The sequence below is a fragment of the Neocloeon triangulifer genome, unplaced genomic scaffold (assembly GCF_031216515.1).
Source record: "Neocloeon triangulifer isolate White Clay Creek 2 clone unplaced genomic scaffold, ASM3121651v1 ptg000014l, whole genome shotgun sequence".
NCBI lineage: Eukaryota > Metazoa > Arthropoda > Insecta > Ephemeroptera > Baetidae > Neocloeon > Neocloeon triangulifer.
In genome coordinates, this window is record NW_026775556.1 from 25,761,315 (window position 1) to 25,788,576 (window position 27,262).

The 27,262-nt window shown below is 37.0% G+C and overlaps 7 protein-coding genes across 14 annotated transcripts in view; 2 read left to right on the forward strand and 5 right to left on the reverse strand.

The window, feature by feature from the left end:
* The window catches only part of LOC132200388 (homeobox protein PKNOX1-like), a 30,484-nt gene extending 27,573 nt beyond the window's left edge, over positions 1-2,911 (forward strand). For 2 of the 3 annotated variants that reach the window (XM_059625817.1, XM_059625818.1), the window contains exon 10: positions 49-2,911. In XM_059625817.1, the coding sequence (XP_059481800.1) occupies positions 49-194 (146 nt within the window). In that variant the 3' untranslated portion in view covers positions 195-2,911. The remainder of the gene's footprint in view (positions 1-48) is intronic. The other variant, XM_059625820.1, reaches the window with a different exon arrangement.
* On the reverse strand, positions 2,757-6,676 carry LOC132200390 (apolipoprotein D-like). Its single transcript, XM_059625821.1, has 4 exons — positions 6,520-6,676; positions 3,766-4,006; positions 3,224-3,338; positions 2,757-3,121 (listed from the first exon to the last, which is right to left on the reverse strand). Exons 1-4 carry the CDS (start codon positions 6,628-6,630, stop codon positions 2,962-2,964), a joined length of 627 nt encoding a protein of 208 aa, XP_059481804.1. The 5' UTR covers positions 6,631-6,676; the 3' UTR covers positions 2,757-2,961.
* Positions 6,677-6,766: 90 nt separating this feature from the next.
* LOC132199340 (transmembrane protein 131) lies at positions 6,767-17,591 on the reverse strand. 2 transcript variants are annotated; one of them, XM_059623980.1, is made up of 21 exons: positions 17,409-17,591; positions 16,564-16,627; positions 16,425-16,505; positions 16,238-16,361; positions 15,948-16,184; positions 15,549-15,893; positions 14,919-15,027; positions 14,173-14,414; positions 13,939-14,118; positions 13,532-13,789; positions 12,457-12,648; positions 12,085-12,301; positions 11,792-12,027; positions 11,425-11,549; positions 10,493-11,371; positions 9,644-10,285; positions 9,295-9,488; positions 8,900-8,941; positions 8,590-8,836; positions 8,073-8,424; positions 6,767-8,005 (listed from the first exon to the last, which is right to left on the reverse strand). In XM_059623980.1, exons 1-21 carry the CDS (start codon positions 17,500-17,502, stop codon positions 7,874-7,876), a joined length of 4,992 nt encoding a protein of 1,663 aa, XP_059479963.1. In that variant the 5' UTR covers positions 17,503-17,591; the 3' UTR covers positions 6,767-7,873. The 2 variants fall into 2 exon arrangements, with proteins under 2 accessions (XP_059479963.1, XP_059479964.1); XM_059623981.1 differs by lacking the exon at positions 8,900-8,941.
* Positions 17,592-17,948: 357 nt separating this feature from the next.
* On the reverse strand, positions 17,949-20,676 carry LOC132199341 (nucleosome assembly protein 1-like 1-A). The gene is made up of 8 exons (XM_059623982.1): positions 20,535-20,676; positions 19,907-20,047; positions 19,705-19,848; positions 19,342-19,650; positions 19,145-19,282; positions 18,945-19,092; positions 18,539-18,655; positions 17,949-18,450 (listed from the first exon to the last, which is right to left on the reverse strand). The coding sequence occupies exons 2-8, from the start codon at positions 20,045-20,047 to the stop codon at positions 18,296-18,298; spliced, it is 1,152 nt and encodes a 383-aa protein (XP_059479965.1). The 5' UTR covers positions 20,535-20,676; the 3' UTR covers positions 17,949-18,295.
* A 538-nt stretch (positions 20,677-21,214) lies between these two features.
* LOC132201173 (FGFR1 oncogene partner 2 homolog) lies at positions 21,215-23,428 on the reverse strand. Of its 4 annotated transcripts, none has more exons than XM_059627123.1 (6): positions 23,297-23,335; positions 23,054-23,127; positions 22,789-22,923; positions 22,485-22,736; positions 22,303-22,428; positions 21,215-21,754 (listed from the first exon to the last, which is right to left on the reverse strand). In XM_059627123.1, exons 3-6 carry the CDS (start codon positions 22,921-22,923, stop codon positions 21,677-21,679), a joined length of 591 nt encoding a protein of 196 aa, XP_059483106.1. In that variant the 5' UTR covers positions 23,054-23,127; positions 23,297-23,335; the 3' UTR covers positions 21,215-21,676. The 4 variants fall into 4 exon arrangements, with proteins under 4 accessions (XP_059483106.1, XP_059483107.1, XP_059483104.1 ...); XM_059627121.1 differs by having other exon boundaries at positions 21,216-21,754; positions 23,203-23,363; XM_059627124.1 differs by lacking the exon at positions 23,054-23,127 and having other exon boundaries at positions 23,297-23,428.
* LOC132201172 (ubiquitin carboxyl-terminal hydrolase 46) lies at positions 23,220-25,252 on the forward strand. 2 transcript variants are annotated; one of them, XM_059627120.1, is made up of 9 exons: positions 23,357-23,545; positions 23,668-23,748; positions 23,846-24,062; positions 24,116-24,196; positions 24,260-24,399; positions 24,451-24,606; positions 24,663-24,803; positions 24,861-25,007; positions 25,060-25,252. In XM_059627120.1, exons 1-9 carry the CDS (start codon positions 23,543-23,545, stop codon positions 25,168-25,170), a joined length of 1,077 nt encoding a protein of 358 aa, XP_059483103.1. In that variant the 5' UTR covers positions 23,357-23,542; the 3' UTR covers positions 25,171-25,252. The 2 variants fall into 2 exon arrangements, with proteins under 2 accessions (XP_059483102.1, XP_059483103.1); XM_059627119.1 differs by having other exon boundaries at positions 23,220-23,545; positions 24,663-25,007.
* A 715-nt stretch (positions 25,253-25,967) lies between these two features.
* On the reverse strand, positions 25,968-27,185 carry LOC132200286 (large ribosomal subunit protein eL21). The gene is made up of 5 exons (XM_059625642.1): positions 27,068-27,185; positions 26,701-26,838; positions 26,487-26,620; positions 26,298-26,427; positions 25,968-26,082 (listed from the first exon to the last, which is right to left on the reverse strand). Exons 2-5 carry the CDS (start codon positions 26,827-26,829, stop codon positions 25,996-25,998), a joined length of 480 nt encoding a protein of 159 aa, XP_059481625.1. The 5' UTR covers positions 26,830-26,838; positions 27,068-27,185; the 3' UTR covers positions 25,968-25,995.
* Between the last annotated feature and the right edge of the window lie 77 nt (positions 27,186-27,262).

Below are 27,262 nucleotides of genomic sequence, written 5' to 3' on the forward strand. Positions count from 1 at the left end.
ACTTAAAAGTAAATGACAATAAGTAAATAAATGCAATTCCTGTTTTAGAGTCGTCGGTGATCAGCTCAACAACACCACTCAGCAGTGATGACGAAAGCGAAGAGGACAGCGAGGAGGAGAGTGGCGACGAGGGTTCGAGCGACGACGAATCCAAGCCGACGACCCCGGGCGGCGGCAGCAACCTGCAGCAATGACACCCCTTCTTCCAGTGAGTGTCTGTCGCGCATGCAATGTTAGATCTCGATCGAGTGTGCCATGGTAACGGCGCGCGCTGTAGCCATATCCTAACTGCCGTAGCTCAAGTCACAAAAGCATAGCAACCTAGACGGACGGACGGACCGGAAAATTCGGGGGGAGGGGGGTGGGTTTGAAAATGCGGACGCTGATTTTGTCGCCGTCAGTGCAATTATTTCCAACAACACAACCTGCAGTCGAAAGAATAAGGGTTTTTTCGACATTTTGTGCTCTTCCTAAATAACCTGTATACGTAAATTCAAACTTAAAAAAAAAATTATACACCACGCTATTCACAAACTAGAGTGTAGCATTTAAATTTGTAATTGTGAGAAGAAGAAAAACGCAACATGTTGAAGCGAGTCGCGCCCTTTCAAATGTGCTGGAAGCAGTTTTGTGTCTTTAAAGTTGGTTTTTTTAATTAATTAAGTTGATTTTTGTTGTCCAAAGAAGTGGAATTTAACGTCCGTGAAAATTTTGTAATTTTTTTCCAGTCCAGTTAATCCTCATAAGTTGTTTTTTCAGTCTCTCAAGATTAAATTGACTTAATTCTTCCAGCAAAAAGTAAAAAAATCTCATTCGACGCATCTCTTCAACAAATTGAACTCAATTGACGTCTCGTCATGGAAAAAATAGAAATTTACGTTCAGAGTCCTCAAAGTATACGATATTTGTAAAACAAGCACGTATGTGGCTTTGTTTTTTACCATTTGAAAGCAACAGAAATAGTGTTTGTTTCTGTTGAATAGAATTTAGTGATATTCAGAGAAGCCATGAAATAATTTTGATGCAGTCTTAACCAGGAGGCAAGTTCAATTTTTTCTTTCCTTGGAAAATTAAAAAATATATATATTTGCATACAAGAAGTCAGGAGTGAAAATGTTCGAACTTGCGCCTTGAGACGCTTGGAATTTTGGAATGAAAAACCAGTTCCTTTTTGTGTATACGTTTTTGTGAAAGCTCAAATCTTGCAAATATTAATTAAAAGGCAGACGATGGAAAATATTGATATTTTTACCAGTGGGAATCTTATTTGGGGATTTGAACAAATTTGTTTGAAAATATTCCCAAACGTCGCGCGAGAGAAAAATCCTGCTTGTAACTTACAAATCGCTTGAATATTCTTAGATGTAAAGAAGAGGAAACATGATATGAGAAGATTTCAAATTGAAAAAAAGAAAAATTGGTATCCCTCAACATAGTTGTTGCCGCCGCTTATTATTATTATTATTGATTTTAAATTTTATCAATATTCTGATCTGCATGAAATTTTTATTAATTGTTTTTGGTTTTAAAATAATTCAGGTGATATTTTTTAGATTTTTTCATAGTGAGAATTATTTAGGAAATTGATTTGAATATCATAGCCATCAAACGTAATATTACAAAACCGTTCTCCAGAATTTTTGTAAATAATTGACATTAAAACTTAAATGATCTGGTCTTCCTCCGAACTGAGGATTTCCACTTCTTAAAATTTGAGCATTTATAAATAAAAAATACTGTGCCAACTTCCGAGCCTGATTCCTTGAAAAGAAAAACGAGGAAATCAATACGATCAAAGAGTATACGCTGCTGAAGACAAAATTTAAGATTTTTCGAACCCGCGTTTTTATGCAAATAATTAAAATATTAGCGCTTCAATTATTTTGCAAGGCATGGTTCCATGCTCAGCGTACAGACCAAATTTGAAAATTGTTCATATTTTGATTGGCAGGCTGAAGGGTGCGAATCGCCCTTGCAAATAATTTCTTCGATTTTAAGCGTAATTAAAAAGAAAAAATAAAGTTTGAACAAGTCTCTTTTTCTGCAAGAAGAAAGAAAAGTAGCGGCTAAAAACTACAAAGCAATTTCATTGTTCTCGTGGTCAAATCTAGTTGGTAGGTCTGTACAGTTTGCAGTAAAAAGTAAAAATAACTCTCATTGATTATCAATATAAAATTGAATAAAGCGTAGGACTGATCATTTTTCCAGCTTTGCAAATACACAAAAATTATTATTACATTATATCGACGAAATATGTTTGATTTTGCATGGAAAACCAAGGCGCAAACAACACACGTGTGTGAAAAATTGCTACCTCCATATTTTGGTGCTGCGGATTTTCCAGTGCTCAGAGTTTGTAATTTTTAATTTGTTTCCTTGTCGAGGGAAAAAATCCGCATACTCGTCAGCATGGATTATTTTGCTTTTCCACAGATTTCTTTGCGCATAACTATCTGTGATAAGTGTATGAAAATAATTTTTTACATGACAAAACATGATGATTGACTACTTCTTATATACTGTATACGTACTATGCCTAACGTTCATGTAACAATACGATTATATTATTGTGTATATTGAGCGCGATATTAATTACTACATTTTTAATTATGTGTACAACCAAAAATTTGAAGGAAATAAATCTCGAGTGTAATTTTTGCAGCTATAGGAAAGTTGCCGTAGCGATCACTGAATTTTTTTTCCGTTCGGAAGAAATTGAGGTTTTTGAGAATAATCAGAATAATATAAAAAAAGTCTCGTGTACAAGAGTGCAAGTTAATGTATTCTATAATTTTCTACGTTCTGTGAATTTACTATACAAGAGACAAACAAAACACACCATGAAACATTTGCTTTGTAGAGAATAAAAATTTAAAATACTTGTAAGTTACAAAGTAAGAAAAACGCCTAAGAATTTTCATTTGCAACAAAATCCTCACATCTCGTCGAGCAAATAAAAAATCAAAGATGTTCGTCGATAGTCAAGGTGGAGTTGTCGGGAATGGTTTGTTTGCAAAATTCCTCCTGGCTAACCGATCTGAAGTTATTCACGTTGACGTGTCTGCTGCGCAATGTTCCTTGGAGGATGTCGACGGTCACGGTCGGCAATTGAGGCTCACGACTGGAGACAGAAAATTAATTATTTAAAATCAAAAAGATTGCATGTTGAAATTTAAGAAATTATTATTTGTTTTTCGTTATTGAAGGATAATTTTTTTCTCACCCTAAAATCCAAGCGTCTTGCTTGATGTGTCCTGTCCGGGTCAGGTAACAACCGTACAGGAGAGCGTGCTCGGTGTAAACGATTTCAACAACCCCTAGTTCCTCCTCGGTTGCGGCTATTTCACGAAAATAAAAATGATCTTATAGTTTTAAACACGCAAAATCCTTTAAACACTGAAAATATCAAAATATGACCTTCGTTCCCAACCCAAATCCTTATAATTCCTTAATCTTTTACTCTCTTTGTTAGTTTTCAAATTTGTTTGTTATCATAAGAAATATTCCAGCAAAAACTGATGATTTTTAATAAAATTAAAAAAAAAAATTATATAAATATAAATTAAAAATTGCCGTTATGGGCAGCAATTGCCTTTGTGATAGATCAATAAACACAATTTGCAACTAAAAAAAATTGAGCGGTGCCTTCTGCACGAGTAATAAAGACACAGGTCGACAAGTTTTTGTCTTGGCCAGCCTGACTTTAAAAAATAAAAATCTTTTTGGTCTTGTATGATTCATGATGAACAAAATATATTTTCTAACCTGAGTACTTGAAGAAAAATCTCGCATGCTCATTTTGATTCTGCTCTGCAATGCCGACCTGAGTGACTGTTTTGTTGTTTTGGTCGAGACCTGTGCGCTCTACGCGAAGATTCCCGTCGTCCATCAGCGAAAATGTGAGTCGGACGCAGGACGACAGCTTCGGTCTGAGAGTCAATCCGCTGCTTCCCAGGTTCGGGTCGAACGTGTGGAGACGAGCAATTTGGTACCACGTTCCCAAAAACTACGTAAATTCAATTATTAATCTTTTTTTGGTGATTTCAATTTAAAGTCGGCTTTCCCTGGTTGGTTTTGTGTGGTTTTAATGAAAAAACAATACCCTGCTCTATATTTTTTGGTTGCAGCCATAATTCGTGTGCTGTGAAATCATTTTGACAAGAACTAGTGCAAAAATCAATCTTTTTTCAAAAACTTTTTATTCATTCAAAGCAACAATTTTCCGTGAAAAATTATTTAAATTTACATCTTTACACACTTTTCAACACAAATTTTGGCATTGAATTAAAAAAAATATATTTTGAAAACAAATTTTAATTTTTTTTTATAATAATTTTTGGTCAGAAATATTGATATTTGTTTGACCAACACCGAGAAAGGCTCGCTCAAAACACACGTTTAATTAATCTGACCAAAAAAATTATCGTAAAATTAATTTGCTTAAAAAAATATATTCATTTTGAATATAAATTTCAAAATTTGTGATAAAAATGGTTTCGTGGAACTCTTGATTTTATTATAGCAGGACCACCCAACGCCAGTGACGTTATATTTAAAAAAAACTACCTAGACAAAATTTTTAAAAATGAAAGGATTAAATTTCAACCCCGGAAAAAAAATCCAGAAGTGAAATCCAATCCTTTCATTTTTAAAAATAACCTCTATATTTAAAATAAATCTTTAAAGACGAAATTTTAAAAATTGAAAGGATTAAATTTCAACCCCGGGAAAAAAAATCCGGAAGTGAAATCCAATCCTTTCATTTTTTAAAATAACCTCTATATTTAAAATAAATCTTTAAAGACGAAATTTTAAAAATTGAAAGGATTAAATTTCAACCCCGGGAAAAAAAATCCGGAAGTGAAATCCAATCCTTTCATTTTTTAAAATAACCTCTATATTTAAAATAAATCTTTAAAGACGAAATTTTTAAAAATGAAAGGATTAAATTTCAACCCCGGGGAAAAAAATCCGGAAGTGAAATCCAATCCTTTCATTTTTAAAAATAACCTCTATATTTAAAATAAATCTTTAAAGACGAAATTTTAAAAATTGAAAGGATTAAATTTCAACCCCGGGAAAAAAAATCCGGAAGTGAAATCCAATCCTTTCATTTTTAAAAATAACTTCTATGACGAATATTTTTAAATCTGACGTTACTTGAAGTACTCTTGATTTTCTTATAGCAGGACCACCCAACGCCAGTGACGTTATATTTAAAAAAAACTTCATAGACGAAATTTTTAAAAATGAAAGGATTAAATTTCAACCACGGAAAAAAATTCCAGAAGTGAAATCCAATCCTTTCATTTTTAAAAATAACTTCTATGACAATATTTTTAAATCTGACGTTACTTGAAGTACTCTTGATTTTCTTATAGCAAGACCAACCAACGCCAGTGACGTTATATTTAAAAAAAAACTTCATAGACGAAATTTTTAAAAATGAAAGGATTAAATTTCAACCCCGGTAAAAAAATTCGGAAGTGAAATCCAATCCTTTCATTTTTAAAAATAACCTCTATATTTAAAATAAATCTTTAAAGACGAAATTTTAAAAAATGAAAGGATTAAATTTCAACCCCGGAAAAAAAATCCGGAAGTGAAATCCAATCCTTTCATTTTTAAAAATAACCTCTATATTTAAAATAAATCTTTAAAGACGAAATTTTAAAAATTGAAAGGATTAAATTTCAACCCCGGGAAAAAAAATCCGGAAGTGAAATCCAATCCTTTCATTTTTAAAAATAACCTCTATATTTAAAATAAATCTTTAAAGACGAAATTTTAAAAATTGAAAGGATTAAATTTCAACCCCGGGAAAAAAAATCCGGAAGTGAAATCCAATCCTTTCATTTTTAAAAATAACCTCCATGATAATATTTTTAAATCTGACGTTACTTGAAGTACTTGTGATTTTCTTATAGCAAGACCAACCAACGCCAGTGACGTTATATTTAAAATAAACTTCATAGACGAAATTTTTAAAAATGAAAGGATTAAATTTCAACCCCGGAAAAAAATCCGGAAGTGAAATCCAATCCTTTCATTTTTAAAAATAACCTCTATATTTAAAATAAATCTTTAAAGACGAAATTTTAAAAAATGAAAGGATTAAATTTCAACCCCGGGAAAAAAAACCCGGAAGTGAAATCCAATCCTTTCATTTTTAAAAATTACCTCTATGACGAATATTTTTAAATTTGACGTTACTTGAAGTACTCTTGATTTCCTTTTAGCATGACCACCCAACGCCAGTTAATTTTAATCATTTTTCACAGAAAATTGTTAAATCTAAAAAAAATTTATTTTTTGAAAAAAAAATGTACTAATTCTTGTCAAAATGATTTCACAGCTCATGAATTCTGGCTGCAGCCGAAACATGTAGAGCAGGATATTTTTTCTTAAACAATAAACAACTCACAAAACGCATCGAGGAAAAGCAGATTTTAAAAATTTTTCTATTTTGTATCAAAAAATTTATGTCTAATGAATTCCCTTCCCATCCAGCCAAAATACCTGTTTAAGGTCAAATGGTGACGCCAGTTTGACATTTGGACAGTGGATGGCCGCGTCCTGGACGCTAAGTGCTATCAAAGAAAGCAGAATCAGGCCCAGTAGACGTTCCATCGTGGTTCTTTCAGCAGACTGCTTGTGCTCCACTTTGTGTTTTGCTGCCAAGGATTGCAATTTTAATTAGCTGGTGAGCAAAATTAGCTAGTCGACGATAACGAGGAAAAGCGAGCATAAATAAAAGTCGAGAGCGTTCTGTTTGCATTCTGGGTGTAAAATTTTATTCAATTTTCCCTCCCAGCTTTCACACATCCATCAAAACACAATCAACTTTGAGCGGGCTAAAAATTAAATTAAATAGGAAACAAATTTGTCTTTGGCGACATTCATTTGACATTTGTTTGAAAATAAAAAATAATCAACAACACCACCAAGCGGGGGTGGTCAGCATGAGAGAAAATCAGTAAAATCAAAGGCGAGACCTGTTTCAGGTTTACAAATTCAAATAATAATTATTATACACATGACTATATTTTCTTTTTTTTTTTAAATCGAATCGACGCTTCTCTTTGCGCGATGGAGAATAAAAAGATGGTATACGACTGATGGATGTGCAGCCGAACGTCCAATGAGAGAGGAGAGTGTGCTAAACAACAATTGGGCAAAAGAGAGAGGTCTGCCTACGACACTAGTGATTTTATTCTGTACTTCCAGATAGGATGGTGCATGGAGTCTCAATCAAGGATGATTTAGGGAGGACAAGGGAGGGCTGGACGAAAACCCAACCGAGCTCATGGGCGCTTCTTTCAGCGACAATAATTAGAAGAAAAAAAAGAGTATTTACTTAACTCATGAAAAAATAGTAAATCAGTCGCTTGTTAAAAAAGTAACAATTTTGTCATTTTCATCTTAACACCTAAAGTCTGAATGGATTCAAGGAACGACGTACAAATCTTACAATTTTTCTCTCGTAATTACACATTTTTGACGGAAAAAAATAGACTGAAAATAATGAATAATTAAGATGTCGAGCCGCAAGTTTGACTTCAGGTCCAGCGAGCACCCTCGGATGCAGCGATATTGAAATATCCCGGGTTCCCAGCAATCGCTTTTTTTTTCGATAATTTTTACACACGCCAACAAGCTTTGTTTTAGTCAGGAGAGACTACACAATCAGATCAAAAGCTCGCTCCGGACGCCAGAGCGGTAATTAGAAGTTAACGACTAAAATTCTTCCTGCGGTCGATTGTTTAAAAAAGACCCCAAGGTAGAGCTCACTTGTGACTAGCAATCATTTGAGCCTGTGATTATGAAAACGCATTACAAGAGGGAGGAAAGAAAGAAAACGTTGGCGGCGCCTCTAGCCCTGATTATTGTGGTTGGCGCTTCCAAACCAAGACTGCGTCTGCGGTTGTTGCGGCTGCGGCGGTGACTGTGGCTGTTGCTGGGTCGGGATGCTCCACAGGTTGGTTGGAGACTCGAACAGGTTAAACTAGAAATGAAATGAGTTTTAAGTAAAAATTATTTTAAAAGTTAATTGATAAATTTGATTTATTTACCTCGACTGGCGGTGTCGGAGGCGGCTGAGCCGGAGTGTTGTTCCATGCGCTGGTGGCGTTTCCGCTGTAGGCCCACAGGCTCTTGCTTTCGGTCTCGGATCTAGGCTGGCTGTACGAGTTGGGTGAGGTGACCGTGTTGAGTGATGGTGGGTCGAAGCTCCAGTTGTTCCAAGAGCCCTCGCTGGGCCCGTTTGAGAAGGCGAACCTGCTCTCGTGCTGCTCGACGCGGCGCCTCCGATCGGCCAGAAGTGAAGTCCAAGAGTCCTGCGATTCCATCGAGCTCCATGCCAAATTGTCCTGCTGGCGGAACGATGTTGGCTCGAAAATGTCATGCATGACCAAGCGAGTATTGCTGAAAATTTGAAATTTATTATATTTTTATGTACAAAATAAAAAATCGTGCAAGAATAACAATAGATTTAATTTCTGAATGATTTCTGTTTTATGTGAAAAAAAAAACATTATTTCACACATTGCATTTTTTTCTAAATAAAGTTTAAAAAAAAAATGCAATTACCTCATTTCGCCAGTGCCACTCCAGTGATTGTTAAGACCGTTCGGTTGATATTTGGCTGAGCATTTAGAACCAATGGGCCCCGGAATTTCCTTTTTCATGCTTGCATCGATGAGTGAACTGTCGGCCAATGGCGAAAGCACGGTCGAGTACAGTGGAGACGGACAAGCAGGTGTTTCGACGGGAGAAGAGGCCGGACGAGGTGGTGGCGGTGGAGTCTGAGGTCGCATCTTCTCGGCCGTCTCTGCAACTACGCATTGGGAATGAAAAATTAGTCAACGGGGATCACAGATAAATCAACAGATCTAACTACCATCAGCTTCGGCAATGACGATTATTTCTGTACTAATAATTTCTGCAATAGATTTAAAATTAAAACACATTAAAATCAAATAAAACAAGTAAAAAATTGGATATTTAAGAGAGGAAAATATGTTTTAGAACATTAAACTTGAGAAGAAAAAAAATAATAATCATAAACTTGTAATTTACATTGAATTGGTTTCATGAAAAACATGCAATTTGGCACACTTTTTTCAAGCTACGAACACCTAAAAATCAAATTAATTGAAAATTTATGGTTCATTCCGCGCATTTAAAATTTTTATTTTGAATTAAATTAAAATGTATTCTTTGGTCAATCCTTTGATACTAATGATGCAAATTTTAAATGACAAAAAGCAGCTAAGAGAAATTATTTTAACTTACCTTTGTAGTTGACCGGCGTCATTTTCTTGCTTTTGGTCAGCGGTTGTGGCTGGAAGAGCATCGGCGTGCCTCCTCTCGGCGCCTTTTCCTTCTTCTTCTTGGGCTGCTCGGGTAGCAACAACGGCAGTTTCTTCTTGTTCACCAAAGGTTCCAATGGTTGCTCCAAACTTGATTTTGTCTGCTTAGTCTTGCCCCTGAGAAATATTTTTTAATTTTGAAAAGCCATTTTGCACAGTGTGAAATTAAACAAAGTTTAAGTTAACACAAAGTGGCAAACTTCATTTTCTACACTAGGATTACTTTGATGATTGATTTGTTTCGGGAATAATTATAAGGTATTTCAACTCACTTGACGCTTTTTCCCTCTTCGTTGTCCTCCTCAGTGTCCTGCTCGTACGAGTCCAGTTTTTGCGAGGCGGCGTTCAGGTTTTTCCTGTGAATGGCCAGTCGCTCTTTGTTCTCGTAGTGCTCCTCGAGGCTCGGCGTTGGACTTCCCTCGCCAGAGGTGGTGGAAGTGGTTGCTGACTCGCATGCTCTGGCTCTCTTGACTTTTTGTACTATTTTCTTGGTCTCCGCCTCGAGCTCCTTGCTTTTGGCCCCGCGACCGAACATGTCCGTCCACGCGCCCTTCCGTCTGATCTCCTTGGCCGGCGGTGGCGACGGCGGATTCTCAGGGCTGCTGTCTGGCACATCAGAGTTGCTCTGCTTCTTACTCAGTTTCCGTCGCACCACTTTCACGTGCGCCGGCTGCGGCGACATTTTCGTCACCTCCTTGGCGTCGTGGTGTCTTGGCTGTGCAGTATCCATCTCCTGATCAAACTCTTTGTTCTTCGTTTTTATTGGTTCGGCTGTGATTTTGGTTGTTTGACAGGTCGGAGAGGACGAACTACTCGATGAAGACGATGATGAAATGGAGGACGTTGACATTGCCAATGAGGACAACGACGACTGCGGGGACGGTAGAATCACTCCATTGCTGGTTACCCTGTTTCTGAAATTCAAAGTTTTCAATTTGAAAAACAAAACATTTACAAAGCAATTTAAACTATAGTTTATTTACTCTTCGTTATTTAATTTTAATGTATCATTTTGTCCCAGTTGCAGAAATTTCATTGTCCATCCATGGGACAGACACAAAATTTACACAATCAGGGTGATTTTCATTGCGTATTTTCATTAATTTTTAAGAGAAACTTACTTGGAGAGTGCTGCCGAAACGCTGGTGAGACCAAGTTTGTGAATCCTCTCTGCCTCAACAAGCGCCCCTGCCATTATGAGCGCCAGAAGGATGAGCATGAAGGCCGTGATGAACATGTAAATATTCTTCTCCCACGGCGGTCTCGGCAGAGTCTTTGAACAGGGTCCCAGAAGGTCGGCAGGAACCGTCGCCACCAACGTGTAATTCATGACGCCTCCGTCGACTCCGCCCACACTCGTGCTGATTTTCAAAACTCGCTGAACTCTGGCCAAGGTGAAATCGGGGGTGAAGGCGAGCTCAATTTTTCTGCTGCCATTCACAGGCAGCAGAAAGGGCTGGCACCGGGACACTTTGAATCCGTACCCCTCACAGGGAAGATTGTTGATGTGGAAGTTGGACACGTAGACCGGGAGCTCCCCAGTGTTTCTGGCGGTGAAGGAGCGTTTGACGCTCAGCATCGGAATGATGTTTTGACTCCACACGCCCTTGCGGCACTCCTTTTCAATTTTCTTTGGCATGTCGAACTGCAGGGGAGGCGAGACACCCGATTTGCGATTCCCGAATTTAAACTGAGCCACCGCTCCTTGACCCGAGAGCCTGAAGATTTCCACGACGGTCAAGTTATTCTTCACGTAGAGCAGCGAACTGGCCGCATGGGTGTCCCTGGGCGTGTACTGAACCACTGCGGGGTACTCGGCCCCCGGCTCCAGAACAAAGGTGACACTGTCCTGGTGTGGTTTTGTCCCTATGAACGAGTTTTCGTCATCGGAGTTGCTTATCCAGTCCAGTGAACTGTGCTGCAGATTTTCAAATTCTCCTTCATCCTTGACGACTTTGAATTCACCCCTGTCTTCACCACACGCATTTGGTGGTTGCAAACTGCAAAAGAAAATGAAATGAATGGGAATTTCAAAATTTTTGAAAAGACGTACTCTTCAGGTAAATATTGATGAATCTCATCTATGGGTGCATACAAGTCTCCGATGACCAACTGTACGATTAAAGGGCTATCCGACGGGTTGTAGAGGTGCAACGTTATCTTCGAGGAATTGCCCACCTAATAAAAAAAAAATGCATAAGAATTTTTTTATGAAAATGTTATTAAATCATTCTTTTTCTTGTTAGCCTTTTATTGGTGGTGGTGATTTAATTTATTTTATTTTAATGCAAACGCACTTCTGAGCAAAAGCACAAGGTTTAGAAAAACACCGAGTTTAAGTGCAATAACATATTTATGCATTCATGATATTTTAGCAAAGAAAGGAAGTAATAAGATTGTTTTATTATAGCTTAATTTACTTGTGTCAGAGGGAAATCTATGTGCTTTCCGCAGGTGATGAGTGATGGCCAGATCAGTCTTGTGGACAGAGGAACCAAGTGACCCCTGACCTCGGTGGTGTCCAGTCTTAGAGTTGTGTTGACCCACTGCATTGCCCCCGAGGCTCTGAACCTCGAGTAGAAGGTGTTCAAAATTTCCAGGTCGCTCCGCCACGTGCTCGGCTGCATTGACAACCCCTCCAACCATCTCTGGCCAGCTGTGGAATCATCCAAATTCAGTATGCAGTTGTTTGAAGGAGGATAAATTATTCAACCTTGAGTGTCATAATCAATGCCTAGGTAACAAACTCCAGGGCATGTGACCTGGGGATCGAAAAGTAGCTCTCCTATTGTTGAAGATGAAAACGGTTTGACGCCGACGTCTGCAATTTTGATGAAGGTAAGTCGCTCATCGCGGCCGCCCAGAGACACAATCCGCATGTGTTGCTGAAATTCTGAGTGGAGCACAAGTCGCTGTACTGATTTTCTCCCCTAAAAAATTTAACAAAAAAATAGCACCGATTAAAAAGCTTCAAGTGAAATTTATTTTATAAAATTAAGGGGGAAATGAGATAAATTTTTAAAATTCATATTGCTGAAATTGTAAAATTGATTATATTTGCTTGAAAATAATTTAGTTCAATTACTGGGAAAGCGTCATCGAAGAGGATCTCAGATGGGTCAAGGCGCAGCTGCCCCTTAGAGACTTTGAGTCTGAAAGGCAACAGCATGGTCTCGAATTTTGTCTTGACAACCAGTTCCCCCGAAAAGTAGCCTTCCTCGTAGCCTGTGAGTATTTGGCACTTGAAGACTGCAAATCCCTTTGACTGGATCACGTTCTGTAAAAAAACAGATAATCAACATGGTTATTTCGGGAGAAGAATATCACTATTGAGGGTTTCAGATGTTAGCAACAACCATAATTTAATTCAACCTCAAGAATTATGGCTGCAGCCCACAGAAAAAAAGCATTATTGTATTCTATGAAACAATAAGCCAGTAAAAACAGAAACATAATTATTGTTTTTTTATCGGTAGCGTGCGTGCGTGGGTTTACAACGTGGCATTTTAGCAGACAATTGGTTATTGTAAACTCTTTTTTTAATTTTCTAATTTTTTTTAACTCACTAAATAATAAAAACAATTGAGGAAAATTTGTTATTCCGCAATTGGAAGAAATTCTCAAACAACTTTGAGCATTTTGATTTTTAAAAGCGCAATTTTGCACTCAATTCCGCTTGCAATCACTCAAGATTGCGCTTGTCAGGCGCTTGAGCTCATAAGAGTGAATTTGGCTCAACTCAGACAACTTGTTTTAGTGCTAACAAAAAATAAGCAACCTTGTTACAGAATTTTTTTCCAAGCGATATGTGTTTTAATCAATAATGTTGTGGTTTGGATGATAAAACCAAATCATGAAATTTCTAGCCACTCCCTGTTCAAGTTTGAGTCCAGGATGTATAATAGGCTGCACATTGCAAAATTGTGCCATCATAGCAACAAAAATGGCTGAGAATTTCAATATTTAACCATCACAGCCGTTTTCGGTTTTCCCACTTCTATTTCAAGACTGATTCCCAAAACGATGTTTCGAAGAAGAAAATATAAAAAAAAATCTTTTTTTTTCAAACGAGTTGTTTTCTAGTAATTGAATGCAAACAAAATGATTTGAATAAATAAATAAACAATGTGGATAACAATGATAAGAAACTTTTGACTTACATCAGAGGACAAATTCATAGGGGACGTGAACCACTGTTCCATTACGTCTTTGTGACTTGTTTTGCCCGTACCAAGCAGCAGGAGGGTCGTCTCCAGGTCACCACCCCGCACGGGTTCTACGCCGATGGCCTTTATGACTATCGGAACCGGGTTCGGGTTGTGCAGAATAAACTCAACACTTCGCTCACTGCGGGTTGCCATCAAGCCCAAATCGAGGGTCGGCTCTTCTTCTTCGCCCCTGTCTCTCTCAGCTATCATCTAATATATCATAAATTCAATTAATTGCCAGTTTGAAAGTACGTAGTGAAGTATTAGAAAACATAACATTGCTCTCAACATTTTGCCGCAGCCAAATCTGGTTGATGTTTTTACATGTTTTATTGCAAGAATTATTAAAATCAATTTACCTTCACAATTTTCCCGTCATAACACAGAACCGGCACAGAAATGACCGAAACGTTTGTCACAATTTCCAAAGAAGACTCGAGTCTGAAACCTTTTGGGATGGGAGACTTTGACCTCGGAATCAGCTGGAAGAGGGTCACGTTCATGCCGGGCTTGATGGCTTGTGCGGTAAAATTGCTTATCTGTAAATTTGTATAAAATATAATCTGAGCGTACAGTAATTTTTCTGGAACTACCTGAAAGTATTTATTAGCGTCTGCAGCAAGGGTGACATTGCTGATGACCACAGGGTAGTGGAAAGTGTTCCAGACAGTCAGGTTCCGTGATGCTATGACCTCGTCCAAGCAGAAGCTTGCGAACGAAGCGTTGTAGTTGAGACCTCCAGGCAGCACAACCACGTGGTAAGGGATGACGATTTTGTTCTTGCCCTTGACCACGATAGTGCCAGAAAAGTGTTTTTCTTTGTACGCAATATCAGCTGTTGAAAAAATTAAAAGTAAATCATTATTAATTTTCTCTTTCAGGATAAATTATCATTAAAACAAGGTACACATACGGAGCTTTTAAAAAGTTTTTGGACGATGGAATGAAAATTTTAAGCAGGTGCTGTGTTGTTTAAGTAAAAAAAATCTTTGAACTAAAATGATACAGTTCATAATTTGGATTTAACTAGCTTGACAGAAAAAAAATATTCTGAAGTTTATTTTTTGCCAATTGTTACTTAAAATGAGACACAAAAGACCTATCAAACCAAGATTATAAGGAAATTGCATTCTAATGGTTTCCAGCTGGGGAAGTGGACCATGAGTCCTGACAGAAACATTCAACAATCCCACCGACCACATCCTGGGAATGTGAATTTAGTTCACTCATAAAACTAAGTTTCAAGGCTGTTGGCATCACTTCCAACATCCACACTCGAAGCGCTCCAATTTAATAAAAAGCTTTTTAAAAAAAATAATGATAAAATAACGCAACTCACGGTAAAATGTGATGCTCGCAATTTTAGTTGCCACTTTTGAGTCTGGTGGGACTTTCAAGCTCTCGAATTCAATTTTGACAGCATCAGTTGCTGGTTCCGTGTAAACACTCTGTAACAGTACCAATCATAATTTTTAATTTTTGTATTTCCTTTCTTAAATAGATTGGATTAATACAATATCTCAACAGAATACAAAAGTATTAAATGAAGACGTAGTTGATAACTAATGCAAATTTACTTTTATTTAGAAATTCATGTTTGAGAAAATAAAAATTAAGCATTTCCTCATTGTGTAAAAACTCAAATAAATAAATCCTCAATTTTTTACATTCAAATAACTCTGTCTACAAATATTACCTTTTTATTTGGATTTAAATAAACAATGAAAATGGCAGAAATAGTGTATTTAAATTTGATTTTTTTCCCAAGTTATTATACTACTATTCAGCTACTAATAATTCTTATAATATTGAATAGATTTTGACGATTTTGTATTGTATTAAAAATATAAATAAATTGTTTCAATCCTCTTTCTGCTTATTTTTCTCTAGTAAATTTTATTCCTCACATCTGAATAGTGACCGATTTGTTGACGAGTTGGAAGTTGTAAATTTAAAATTTAAACATCACCTGAATGACAGCGCTTTTCTTGCTCGAGTTGAGGAGCGAGATGGGAAACCTCTTCGGGCCATACTCGGAGCCTAAAACTCCGAGGTCGATGGCTGGCTCTGGTGGGTAAAGCCCTGCAGAAGAACCGACTTCCACCTCAAACGGCACAACAAGGTGCTCGGTGGTGCCGTTGACTCTGATCCTCAGGTAGCAGGTGTGATTACGCTGCACATTGGCCATGAACTTTGCTCGGATCACAGCCTTGGTCTCGAAAGGCTGGATTTCCCAGAGCTCTTTGACAGCCTCGAGTTCACCGGTTGGCAACTCCAGGTTCACCTCTCCTCCACTGCTGTATATCTCCATTATCTGCCGATACATTAATTTAATTAAATAATTCCAACTAAATGAAAAAAAATTTACTTGAATGGGATTTGGATGTGGGTTGTGCATGTGGATGAGGGGTGAGAAACTGGCGTTGATGGGCATCTGGAGGCCAACCAGCGGTCGTAACCGATACGGTGAGCTGACACTGTTGCCTTTGACCTGGAACTTGACTGTGCCCTCCGAAGTGTGGATGAAGAGCATACTCTCGGCCAGACCCTCTTCTCTGCCAAGAAACACGACGCTGAAACTCGTGTTCCCCAGGGGCGGCACCACCTGAAATTAAGAATTAATAATAGCAGCGTTAAGGGAGTTTTTTTTAACTATACCTTGTCTTCAAAGAACGAACAGTGAAAATGAGGCGTTGTGCCCGATATTGAGGTGAGGTGGATGGTCTTGTTGCTGTCAGTATTCAACACTGTCACCTTTTCCTGGTGAGGCACTCCAAGTGGTCTTCATAAAAGACATTAAAATTAAAATAAAATCTGGACCGTATAAAATTAATTGTTCATTTACCTATCCTTGAAGTCCAGCATGCGCGGTGTCAGAGAAAGAAGAGAGCTCGATGCGAAAACATCCTCTTCGTATTTTGATATCCTGGAATTAAGAAAATTGTATCAATCACGCAGTGAATTTTTGACAAAATAAGGCTTACCTAACACCATTGTGCAGGGGGTCTATCTGCAAATACCTTGCGTCGTTACTTTGTGGTATGTAACCTGGAAGAAGAAAGCAGAAAAATTTCACAAAATATAAGAAGTTTCAATTTGTCTTGTAGTCATTTTGGCTCATAGGAAAGTTGTTTTGGATTATGAATTATATGTGATACTTGTGTTTGAGTTGCGCGAGCCTAGCTTTTAGTTTCACAACATTTGCCATATTTCTTGTCTGATAAAACTGACAGCACAAAAATAAAAAAAACTTTATACAAAATTGATGCGGCACAAAAAAACAAAATTTGACATAGATTTTATTGAGAAATCTAATAATGATGTGATCTAACGGACACTCAGATTGTTTTTCTAATATTGTTTTATTACTAAATTGATTTTTTTTCTATCATTTTGATTAAAAACAGCAGGAAACACAGCATAATATTTTGTAAGTCAAAATCTGGTCCGACAACCAAGTTAGCTGCTAACGCATAAATCTTAATATGTACTTAAATATCTGAATCAGATAGTGTAACTTTCACGCCTCAAGAGATTGAAGATTTTGCCTGCCAGCTAGGAAAATAAACTGGCGTAAAACGTATGTGGCCGATAACACGAAATTTACACTTCTCTCTCGAGGCCGCCGCAGAAGGAGGCAATGCAAAGTGGTCGTTCAATATGCAACGATGATGATTTAACACCGAATTAAAAATAGACAAATAGATAGTATTGCAGGGGAGATTTGTCGTGTGTGTCTATCTCCGTCCGACGAGTTGCGAGTGCAGAGCAGAACGTAGTGCAAAATGTGCCAAATTTTGCAGCTGGCCCAGGGTCCGCCCAGACTCACCGTGGCTGTTCCCGTGGATGAAATTGCATGTGTTGATGATCACTTCGGACAGTGTGATCATGACCACGAGACCCCAAACTGTTAATTCAGCCATTCTCGCGTGTTTTTCTTGTGTTCCTCGCGAGTGAGTTACTCCATACGTGCTTTGTTTGTCAATATCTCGTCACCAGCAGAGGCGCTCTTGTCGCTCTATTTTGCAGGCCAGTCGAGCCGCCCAGCCAGCATGCGCCGATCCACGGCATGCGCCTTGGACCAACGTGACGTTCCTGCCGCGATTAAAAGGTGCAAGGTCGTTAATTGTGATGAGGTCTTTTATTATTTTATTGGCAAAATAATTGATTGACCGTTGTATGACCGGCATCACCTGCTATTTTACATACGCTTTCTGACTTTTTAGCAAAAACTGATCCATTAAATTGCTATTATTATGTAAAAATATTAATAATATTTAATCAACGTTATCAATTGGACTAGGATAAAAAAGTAAACATATTAAACAATCAATTTGGTAGATAGGTGATTAAATAAAAAAGTACAAGGTATTATAAAGTATGCAATTTAATCGCTCGCGCTCTAGGTAACGTAGAAAGATCCAAATAAAATTCAATCGACTTCAAAAAATTAGGCCAAAGTGAGTGTTGTAGCTGCTTACGCTATCAGAGATTGTACAGGATGTTCAGATACTTGAAAAATATTCCGGCTGGCCAGAAACAAAAATAGCATAACCCTATCAATTTAAAAGGAGCATTCCCGAAAGTAATAACTGTTGTGTTCTATTTCACTGACCGACAATTAAATAAATTATATTATGTTGTCAAAAAAGGAGAGATTGTAGCAAGGAAAATATTGTGGTACATTATGGTCCTATCAATGCACAAGAAGGCGATTTACTGCTGCTTGCACTCGTTCGGATTGGCTCCAGCAGCAGCGTTACGAATTGAGGACTTGTTGATCACACCACCTCCCTCGTTCTCGCCTTCTTCTTCATCCTCGTCTTCCATCTCCTCTTCTTCTTCATATTCCTCATCTTCCAAAGCCTCACCTACATCAAGAAGAGAAACACATTTTTAATCATAACCCGTCAAAAGAATTTCTAAATTGAAAACAGGAATAGTTGAAATCCAACGTACCTGTGAAGAAGAGCACCGCGTTGGGTACAATTCTCTCACGAATATAGTGGCCTATTTCAAAGTCAGCTGTTAGAAGAGACTGTATGTGTTCATCCATTTCATTTTCTGCATCTTCAACTGAAACAAAAAATTAAATTTAGTGTTAATTCTCAAACTCATCGTCTTAGTTTAGCAAAAGATTCACTAATTTATGTCATGGCACCTAATTTTTTGTTCAACCAATTAGAAGAACGTTGAAGACAAGTGGATCTATTTTTTTTATTTTTGGCAAACTAAGAGCACAAGACAACTGAGAATTTCCGTATCCACACATTTTCATAAATCAAAATTTTATTTTGCGAAACCTTAGAAATTCCAAATTGAAAATGGTTAAAAACCAATTAATTTTTATATGATAGCAACTTACCAGTTGGAGGCTCAAAGAAGTTGAAGAACGAATCGTTCTGAACAGTTCTGGTGACAGTGCGAACAGAACCTCTGGAACGGTGCTTCTGCTTCTTTTTGACCACCTTCACTGTGACATTCTTGCCCTTTTTCCAGTCTATTGTGCAGCCCTAAATTTATTCTTCATTAGATTTGCAACAATAATGAAAAAGATTGTCTTACTGAACACTTCACTATCTCTGGACCTTCAAAACTGAATGCGTCGGCCTCGTCAGGCTCGCATTTCATTTCATAGTACTTAGTCAGCACCGAGTTGTTAAAGAACTCATTTGGAGTAAAATAGAAGTCAAGTTTGAAGCCCTGTTTGAATTTATATTTAGATATATTTTTCTTGACATTTATAAAATCGTTAAAATTACCATTGGCTTATCAGTTAAAGTAACAACAATGTCCTTGAGGTGCTTGAGGATAGGCTCATCATGTTCCTGAATCATCTCGGCCAAGATGCCAACATTCTTGAAGATGGTGAGCCAGAAATCTGGTACTCCCTTCTCGCTTTCATTCTTCTTATTCTTATCCTCAGTAGCAGTCTTGCCTTCCGCAGCAACATCCTCAATCTTCATCTTACTCTTGGCGTCAGAGCAGAGCTCGTCTTCTTTTTCGTCATCTGAGGGCCACTCTGCCTCTTGATCGGTGGGCTCATGAGTACCAGACACAATTTCCTTACGCTGGAAAAAGTTTGTTAATAACACTGAAAACAACCACCTCTTAATTTGTAAAACCTTATCCCTGAATGGCTGATAGAGAGACTGATATTTCATTTCAAGTTCATGATACTCTTGGTAGAACTGAGCCTCCACTTTGGTTGATTCAAACTGCAGCCTCTTCAGAGCTTTGAGTCTGCGTTTGACCGATGGTGACAATGCCTGAGTAGATGAATAATTTTTTTAACATTGCATTTCTCAATTTATTTTGTTATTTTACCTGCATCATCTCCAGGAAATTCTGATATGCCGTCAATGATCCTGGAAGACCGCGTTTGGTGATAGCGACCCCTTCTCCAGCTTCTTCTTCATCTTCCATCTCGTCCAATTCAACATCATCCTTAGATTTGTCAGCAGCCATCTGAGGAGAGATTGTAATTTCAGAATGTAAAATAGTCGTGATTCAAATATTCAAGTGAAACATTAAGGCATGAACAAGCGGAAGATTTGTGATTATTTCTGTCTTGACATGAGGCCCAAGTGACGTACAAATTGTTTCGTGACGGCCATGGCAATGCCGGCAAAAAATCTCATCAACAGCCAACAAATTAAAATTAAATCCGAAGCGTCAAAGGAAGTCTCGTGCTCGCTTACACAAAATTATGATTGCAAATTTCATCTGCGTTCTTAGATTAATTAGCTACATTATTCTTGAAGTATAAAAGAGTCAAAACCTCATCGGTAAAATTTTTCGGACCACATGGCTTTCCGCGTAGCAATAACACTCCGTTTTCACGAATACTACTGGGAATCCTTCAGTTTTTTTAAGCTTCTTAGTGAAATTTGCTGAGAATGTTAAACAATGTCGGAGAAAACACCAAAGTCAATGATAATTAACCCAAAATTACCTTGATTGCTTGTGAAGAAACTGCGACGTATCTTTTGCCGCTCGATCTAAGAAATCAAAGATGGAGAATTCTTGTTTCCGGTGTTGTTTCGCATTCCAAGGCTGACGTAAAACCAACCTATGCGTTTCGCTCATTGGTCATTATACATGATAAAAAAGTTTACGTCAACCTGTGAGATATTTAAATATAAGCTGGCGGGAAAACTGAGATTTCTTATTCGATATTTCATACTTTTCATAGAGTAAAAAAGTGGAATGTTTCGTAGTTTTTAGTTGTACATACCGCAAAAAAGGCTTTAACAAAAGAATTATTATAAAAACCAGAATTTATGTGTAATATTTGTATCACACCATAATATAAAGAGATCCGATGAAATAAAAAATCATGATATTACACAGCTACAGACAGTGTTCCACACAACGCATACCACTCTTCATAATTCTTTCATTTAAATCATATTAATTTGATAATAAAATAATAAAAATAAAAATATTTAGTTGAATTGATAAAACTCATAAATAACATCATAAAAAATAACATATTTTTTTTTAATAATAAAAAACAACTGCATATTATTAATTGTTTTCTCAATTTGTCCAGAAATTCCTCGTTCTGTTTTATTAAGTTTCAAAAATAAAAAGATCGATTTATAGACGAAAAACCAGTCAAATTTCCGATGTTTATTAATATTTTTTATTCATCATAATTTAAGTCATACATGTTAATAGATAACCAAATGTGAACAGCAGCACCTTCTGCTAGCAAACAATTTTCTAAAACGCGCGCGAAACTTTAATAGAGTTTATTATAATTATTTCATAAAATATCATTAATTAAAAAATGAAGCTGTTTTTGCTAAATATTTATTTCCTGTATAAATAATAAATAAATAAAGGTAATCTGGCACAATTTATGTATCAAAACCACCGCTAAGGCCAAGAAAAAATCTGAATTTTGATTAGGAGAGTTTATTAACATAATGTTATCATTATTAGCTTATTAATAGTTTTATGTCACAAGTTTTTCTTTAACAAATTAAACAGGTAGCAATTTAGATTAAAACAAAATCTTTTTTAACAGCTTTGCAGGAAATTAAATAAAAAATCATAACCCCAAAACCTGATGTTTCCTCAGTTTGTTGGTCAGGAATCCTTTCCATCCTCATCTACTTCTGGTAAGGAACCATATTGTGTAGATATTTGGACCAGTTCTCTCAGGTTCTGAAAGTTAGGATATGGTTGTATGATCATAAGAATTTTTAATACTCTGCTTATAAAATTTGCAACCCCTAAAAATGACAAGGATCTTAATTGTTACGAAAGTGACAGCTTTTTAAATAGTGCACCAAGCTGCCGGCGGAAATCCGCAGTGCCGAAGTAAAGAAAAGGAAGGAAATATCACAAACAAATCACAGACTTCAGAACTGTGGCCACAAATATTCTGCTTCCAGAGGGAGGGAAAAGCAGATTAGGTAAAGAAATTCAAAATATTTTGAGGATAAAAAGAAAACAGAGAATGTAGAAACGTGTACAAATAAAAGAATAAAATCAAGAGCACTCTATTAAAAAAAAAAAGCACAATAAGTTAGAATTGCTAAGCAGGAGTCTGTTCTTTGTTGAAAAAATTTATTTATTTTTGGAGTGTTGACTTAAATTTTGAGTCCAATTTTTAAAGTTTCCCTTTTCGATTACGACTTTTGCATTGATTTCGGCTGAGGTTGCTGTGCACTAATTGACTAAATTTAGTTAATTTCCAACTAAAGTCTTACTTTGTTCTCTGTAATGAGCCTAGCAACCAATTCTTCGTCTCTATTGGCATCATTCTCATCCAGTTTTAACGCATGCTGCATCACAGCGGCCATTTCACTTATTTTGTCAGCCTGATCGACAGTTTTCTGCAATAAAATCAAAAGATAATAAGTTAAAAAAAAAAAATTAAAACTAAAAGTACTTGTGTTAATTGACTGTTGGTCAATTTTTCAAAGTCAACGTGAGAATTTCTGATCAGCTGGGAAACGTGTTGTCTGTATTTGGACATGATCAACTCCAACGCGTTCTGATGCTCCTCCAGCAAGGCTCGTAACTCTCTGTTCTCCTGTTGCAGCTCCCTCAGCTGCCTGTTCTCCTGCTGAATGCTTGCAACCAAAGCTCTCTGGGGCCTCGTCCCAGCAACTTCACTCAAGTCGCACAGATCCTCTTGGTACTAGGAAAGAAAATTTTAGTCATTTCCGGAGGATTTTTTTAAGATTATAAACCTGTTTCATTGCATCAATTTGTCTGAAGACACTCTGGGATTGTGATAGCAGTTCATCCGCGGCCGAGTCATGCTCTTTTAATCGGCAGGCAAGTCGCTTAGCGTCGAGCAAAATTTCTTGTATGGTGATCGACATCTGAAAAATTAGACACTTGGCTCAAATCCTTTAAGCAAACATGCGTTGATGATAAAAGTATTTGCGTGGGACGTCGTATGACGTGTGGGATTATAAATAATTGTCATTAACATTAAAATGGGACACCTACCACCTATAGTTTGTAGAAGGACCAACCACCAAGATTTCTGGTCTGACGAAGGCTGCTTTTGATGAGGAATGGAACTAATGGAGGGTGTGTTTTAGGGGTTTGGGGTTTTTATCTAGAATATTTAATTTTTTTTTAAAGAGTATGAATACCTTCAGCGCAAGCAGAGCGTAAGTATGTCGTTTTTTGATTTTGTTCCAGTTTCTTTACAATATCAAAACACGGAGAAAATAAATATACACATACATAATTTTATGTTTTGCTGCTGTTTCTTGTTCTTGTTGTTTGGTTTGATTTAGTTTTGGGCAGAGGGCAAAGATGGCGCTGGCGTATCAGCTGAGTTCAAATTGCGAGATGGCTGCCAAATTTTTGAGAAGATTTTAATTGATGCTTGAATTCTCTGCAAAATAATGTTGATTAGGTCGTTCATTGCGCTTAAAAGCAATTTGAGTGCGATGAATGACTTGATGCAATCCTAAAGCAGCTGCTAGGATGGTGAGTTGAGCAAATTTTTAGCGAAACCGGCCGCTCGACAGCGGACACTCGCACCTTATTTTCCCCACAGAACAAAAATATCAGCACGTCAAAAATGATTCTTCACGAATTTTTCATTTCAGGGCACCAACATCTCCCAGTTGGAGAGGGACATTGGTTCAGATCAGTTCCCGCCCAATGAACATTACTTTGGCCTTGTCAACGTAAGTGGAAAATTGCAAATTTTGTTGAAACTTTCTTCCCGTCATATTTATGCAAGAAGCGCTTTTTGACTTTTAATATTGGCAATGTGCGTTTCAGTTTGGCAATACTTGTTACTGCAATTCGGTGCTCCAAGCATTGTATTTTTGCAAGCCTTTTCGGGACAAGGTCCTTGAGTACAAGGCACGCAATAAACGCCCAAAGGAGACTCTACTGACCTGTCTGGCTGACCTCTTTCACAGCATAGCCACACAGAAGAAAAAGGTTGGGTCAATAGCGCCAAAAAAGTTCATCGCTCGTTTGCGGAAAGAAAAAGGTTTGTAAAAATTTAAAACGAAAAATATGTATTTATCGCAAATTATGCTTCAGAGGAGTTTGACAACTACATGCAGCAAGATGCACATGAATTTTTGAACTTCCTCATCAATCACATAAGTGAAATCATTCTTGGTAAGAGCATTTCATTGTAGTCAAGGAAAACAACAAGATTTATTATTATTTTTTTTTGTTCAGCCGAGAGAAATATTCAGCAGGGTAAAGGGAAAAGCCTAGTTCCTGCTGAAATGCCCAATTCCCAACCTGAGCCAACTTGGGTACATGAAATATTCCAAGGTATTATGACTAGTGAAACTCGCTGCTTGAACTGTGAAACTGTAAGGAATAAAAATACTAGCCCATTGCCACGATTACAAATTATTTTGCAGGTGAGCAGTAAAGATGAGCATTTCTTTGACCTTCAAGTAGACGTAGAACAGAATACAAATATAAATCACAGTCTTAGATGTTTTTCCAACACTGAGATTCTGTGCAGTGATAACAAATTCAAATGTGATAACTGCCGCAGTTATCAAGAAGCACAGGTGAGAAATTATAATCGATGAAATTTTGAAGCGAAATAAATAAATTAATTTTGCAGAAATGGATGCGAGTCAAAAAGTTTCCTATGATACTAGCTTTGCACCTAAAAAGATTTAAGTATGTTGAGCAGTACAACAGGCACATCAAAGTTTCTCACCGAGTAGTTTTTCCTTTTGAATTAAGACTCTACGATAATACAGTGAGCTACTTAATTTTTCCTAATGATAAATTGAAATTTATTTGGGAAAAAACGCAGAGTGATGACATGGCAAACCCTCCAGAGAGGCCGTATGACCTAGTAGCTGTGGTAATCCATTGTGGCAGCGGCCCTAACAGAGGCCACTACATCAGCATAGTCAAGAGTCACAGCTTCTGGCTGCTCTTCGATGATGACATGGTTGATGTAAGTTTACGCAGGATTTTTTAATTTCAAATTCAATATGAAATTCCTTCAGAAAATCGATGCATCCACCATCGAAGACTTCTACGGTCTCACATCAGATATTCAAAAGTCATCAGAGACTGGGTACATTCTTTTCTACCAGTCAAGGGAGTACTCTTCATAGTGTACAGACTTTTAGGTAAATACTTCTCATCTGTGATTGTGTTATGGCAACTCTTGAAAATTGTTTTGTTTTTTTTTTTCAATTTTTATTCTTTAATAATGATAGCTCACCCTGTAAAGTGTAAATACTTAACGAACTATAATTCTTTCCTTGTTATCATTGTAGTAGCTGGATACTACAGTTTTAATAAATCGCAAATTAACTGAATAAATCTTATAAAATGGATGCTTTTTTTGTTGGCAATAGCAATAAAAATAAAATGAACTTAACCCATTGTTATTTGTGCCTAGTCTGAATTGAAAAATCTTATTTTTTTATACATTATAAGCCCAGGATTCAAATTATAAAAACCTTTGATTTAGAAGTTCACAATAATTAGTATTACTTGTTATTACCTTACACAAGTGGCAATTAAAAAATTAAATTGTCAACTTATAAAATAGGATATCAGAAAAAATATTGAAGGTGAATGAAATGGGAGGGTCGCTGTATGCATTCACTGATGGAGTCATGGTGCACTAGTTGGTGAAATAAATTTTGAGCAAATTTTCAACTCTGCAGTGCGTCAAAAGTCTTTTCAAAAAATACTTTTTTTCTGGCTATTCCACCATGATTTTATCTTAAGTGAGTATCTCACCCTTTAATTTCACCCACCATTCAATATTTTCCCAAATATCACAATTTTCTTCATTGCTTCGACAGTATTTTTTTAGAGAAAAACGTAAAAGTACTAATTTAAAGTACTTTTTTAATCGCAGCAATTGATAGATTTCCAAATAGAACAAAAACACAAGATATACACAATAAGGAGATACTTTATTAGAATTAAGCAATGAACTCGTAAGGGATGGGTGCCAGCATCACAGGTTCCACTTTGCCGCTGACAATGTGTGCTTTCCTAGGCTGGGCAGGCTGAAAACAAAAATAAAATAAGAACATAAGCATTTAAAATTATAAATTATTAAATCATGACAATAACAAGGATCAAGCATCAACCAGGGAAAATTTAAATTGTTACATGCTCGGAATGGGTACACACAATGAGAGCTTGTAACAAAAATTAAACGAAGCTTTATAATTGTGATGGAAATGACTTTTTCTATGAAATGGTGGTTTAAAGATATAACCTGTCTCCTGAGGTCACACTTGACTCCCTTTTCCTTGGCCTCCTTGCGCTTGAGTTCATTCTCCTTGACGCGCCTCAAGAAATCTTCTCTGCATTTCGAATGCTTGACGTGCTCAATACGGATATTAATCCTAAAAATTATCGTCAAACATTATTTCCATTATTTATTAAGATTTTAAAATTAAATTACCTCTTGGGAATGATTCTACCGCGCACCCTCTTGTTGACAATGACACCAAGAGCGTGTTGAGTGACGTTGTAAACACGGCCAGTCTTTCCGTGATAAACCTTGTAGGGCATACCCTTTTGGACTGCACCATGACCCTGAAAGTTCAATGCTTAGTTAGAAAAACAGCAGCAAGTGCGACCCTAATAATGGCAGGAGTAAAATGGCTTGTATCCACCTTGATGTCAACAATGTCTCCGACTCTGTACACTTTCATGTATGTAGACAGGGGGATGACACCATGCTTTCTGAAGGGCCGCGAGAACATGTCGCGGGTACCCCGCCTGTATCCCTTGGAGTTGGTCATCTTTGAAACCTGGAAGATGAGAAAGTCGATTGAAAATAATGCACTAATACGTGCACATGTCACATTGAAAGATGAACACGTGGATTAAACGAGATTGAAAATAATGGGTAATAACGTGGTTGAAAGAGTTATTTCAGAAATTTTTCAACAACGCAGGTATTAAAGACGATGATTATAATCAGATTCCGCGGACAGAACGTTTAATTTGTGGGAATTTCGGCAAAAAAATATGCCTCACCTGCTGGAAACAACTTCAGCAGATTGAAGACCGGACCGGATGTAAATGGCCGAAATCAGAAACGCTACTTCAATGTTGCCAACAGCATAGCTATTTTGCAGAAAAAAATATGACGTCAGTTTTGCAGTTTGCGATGCAAAAGAAAGTAAATATGAACACCAAATAATAATTGAAAACATTTAATTTTAATTGGTT

Excerpts from the sequence above, each read along its gene's own strand:
- LOC132200390 (XM_059625821.1), bottom strand. The coding sequence starts at position 6,630 with ATGGAACGTCTACTGGGCCTGATTCTGCTTTCTTTGATAGCACTTAGC. Across the intron at positions 4,007-6,519 it reads CACCATTTGACCTTAAACAG|TTTTTGGGAACGTGGTACCA; the intron begins GTATTTTGGCTG and ends GAATTTACGTAG. Across the intron at positions 3,122-3,223 it reads CAAGACGCTTGGATTTTAGG|TCGTGAGCCTCAATTGCCGA; the intron begins GTGAGAAAAAAA and ends TTCTGTCTCCAG.
- LOC132199340 (XM_059623980.1), bottom strand. The coding sequence starts at position 17,502 with ATGGCTGAATTAACAGTTTGGGGTCTCGTGGTCATGATCACACTGTCC. Across the intron at positions 16,628-17,408 it reads CATCCACGGGAACAGCCACG|GTTACATACCACAAAGTAAC; the intron begins GTGAGTCTGGGC and ends TTCTTCTTCCAG. Across the intron at positions 8,425-8,589 it reads AGTGGCACTGGCGAAATGAG|CAATACTCGCTTGGTCATGC; the intron begins GTAATTGCATTT and ends TCAAATTTTCAG.
- LOC132199341 (XM_059623982.1), bottom strand. The coding sequence starts at position 20,047 with ATGGCTGCTGACAAATCTAAGGATGATGTTGAATTGGACGAGATGGAA. Across the intron at positions 19,651-19,704 it reads ATCAGCCATTCAGGGATAAG|CGTAAGGAAATTGTGTCTGG; the intron begins GTTTTACAAATT and ends AACTTTTTCCAG. Across the intron at positions 19,093-19,144 it reads CAGAGATAGTGAAGTGTTCA|GGCTGCACAATAGACTGGAA; the intron begins GTAAGACAATCT and ends GAATAAATTTAG.
- LOC132201173 (XM_059627124.1), bottom strand. The coding sequence starts at position 22,923 with ATGTCGATCACCATACAAGAAATTTTGCTCGACGCTAAGCGACTTGCC. Across the intron at positions 22,429-22,484 it reads CCAACAGTCAATTAACACAA|AAAACTGTCGATCAGGCTGA; the intron begins GTACTTTTAGTT and ends ATTTTATTGCAG. Across the intron at positions 21,755-22,302 it reads GGCTCATTACAGAGAACAAA|AACCTGAGAGAACTGGTCCA; the intron begins GTAAGACTTTAG and ends CCTAACTTTCAG.
- LOC132201172 (XM_059627119.1), top strand. Across the intron at positions 23,749-23,845 it reads ATTACTTTGGCCTTGTCAAC|TTTGGCAATACTTGTTACTG; the intron begins GTAAGTGGAAAA and ends TGTGCGTTTCAG. Across the intron at positions 24,400-24,450 it reads GCTGCTTGAACTGTGAAACT|GTGAGCAGTAAAGATGAGCA; the intron begins GTAAGGAATAAA and ends ATTATTTTGCAG.
- LOC132200286 (XM_059625642.1), bottom strand. The coding sequence starts at position 26,829 with ATGACCAACTCCAAGGGATACAGGCGGGGTACCCGCGACATGTTCTCG. Across the intron at positions 26,621-26,700 it reads GAGACATTGTTGACATCAAG|GGTCATGGTGCAGTCCAAAA; the intron begins GTGGATACAAGC and ends TTGAACTTTCAG. Across the intron at positions 26,083-26,297 it reads AGTGTGACCTCAGGAGACAG|CCTGCCCAGCCTAGGAAAGC; the intron begins GTTATATCTTTA and ends TTTTGTTTTCAG.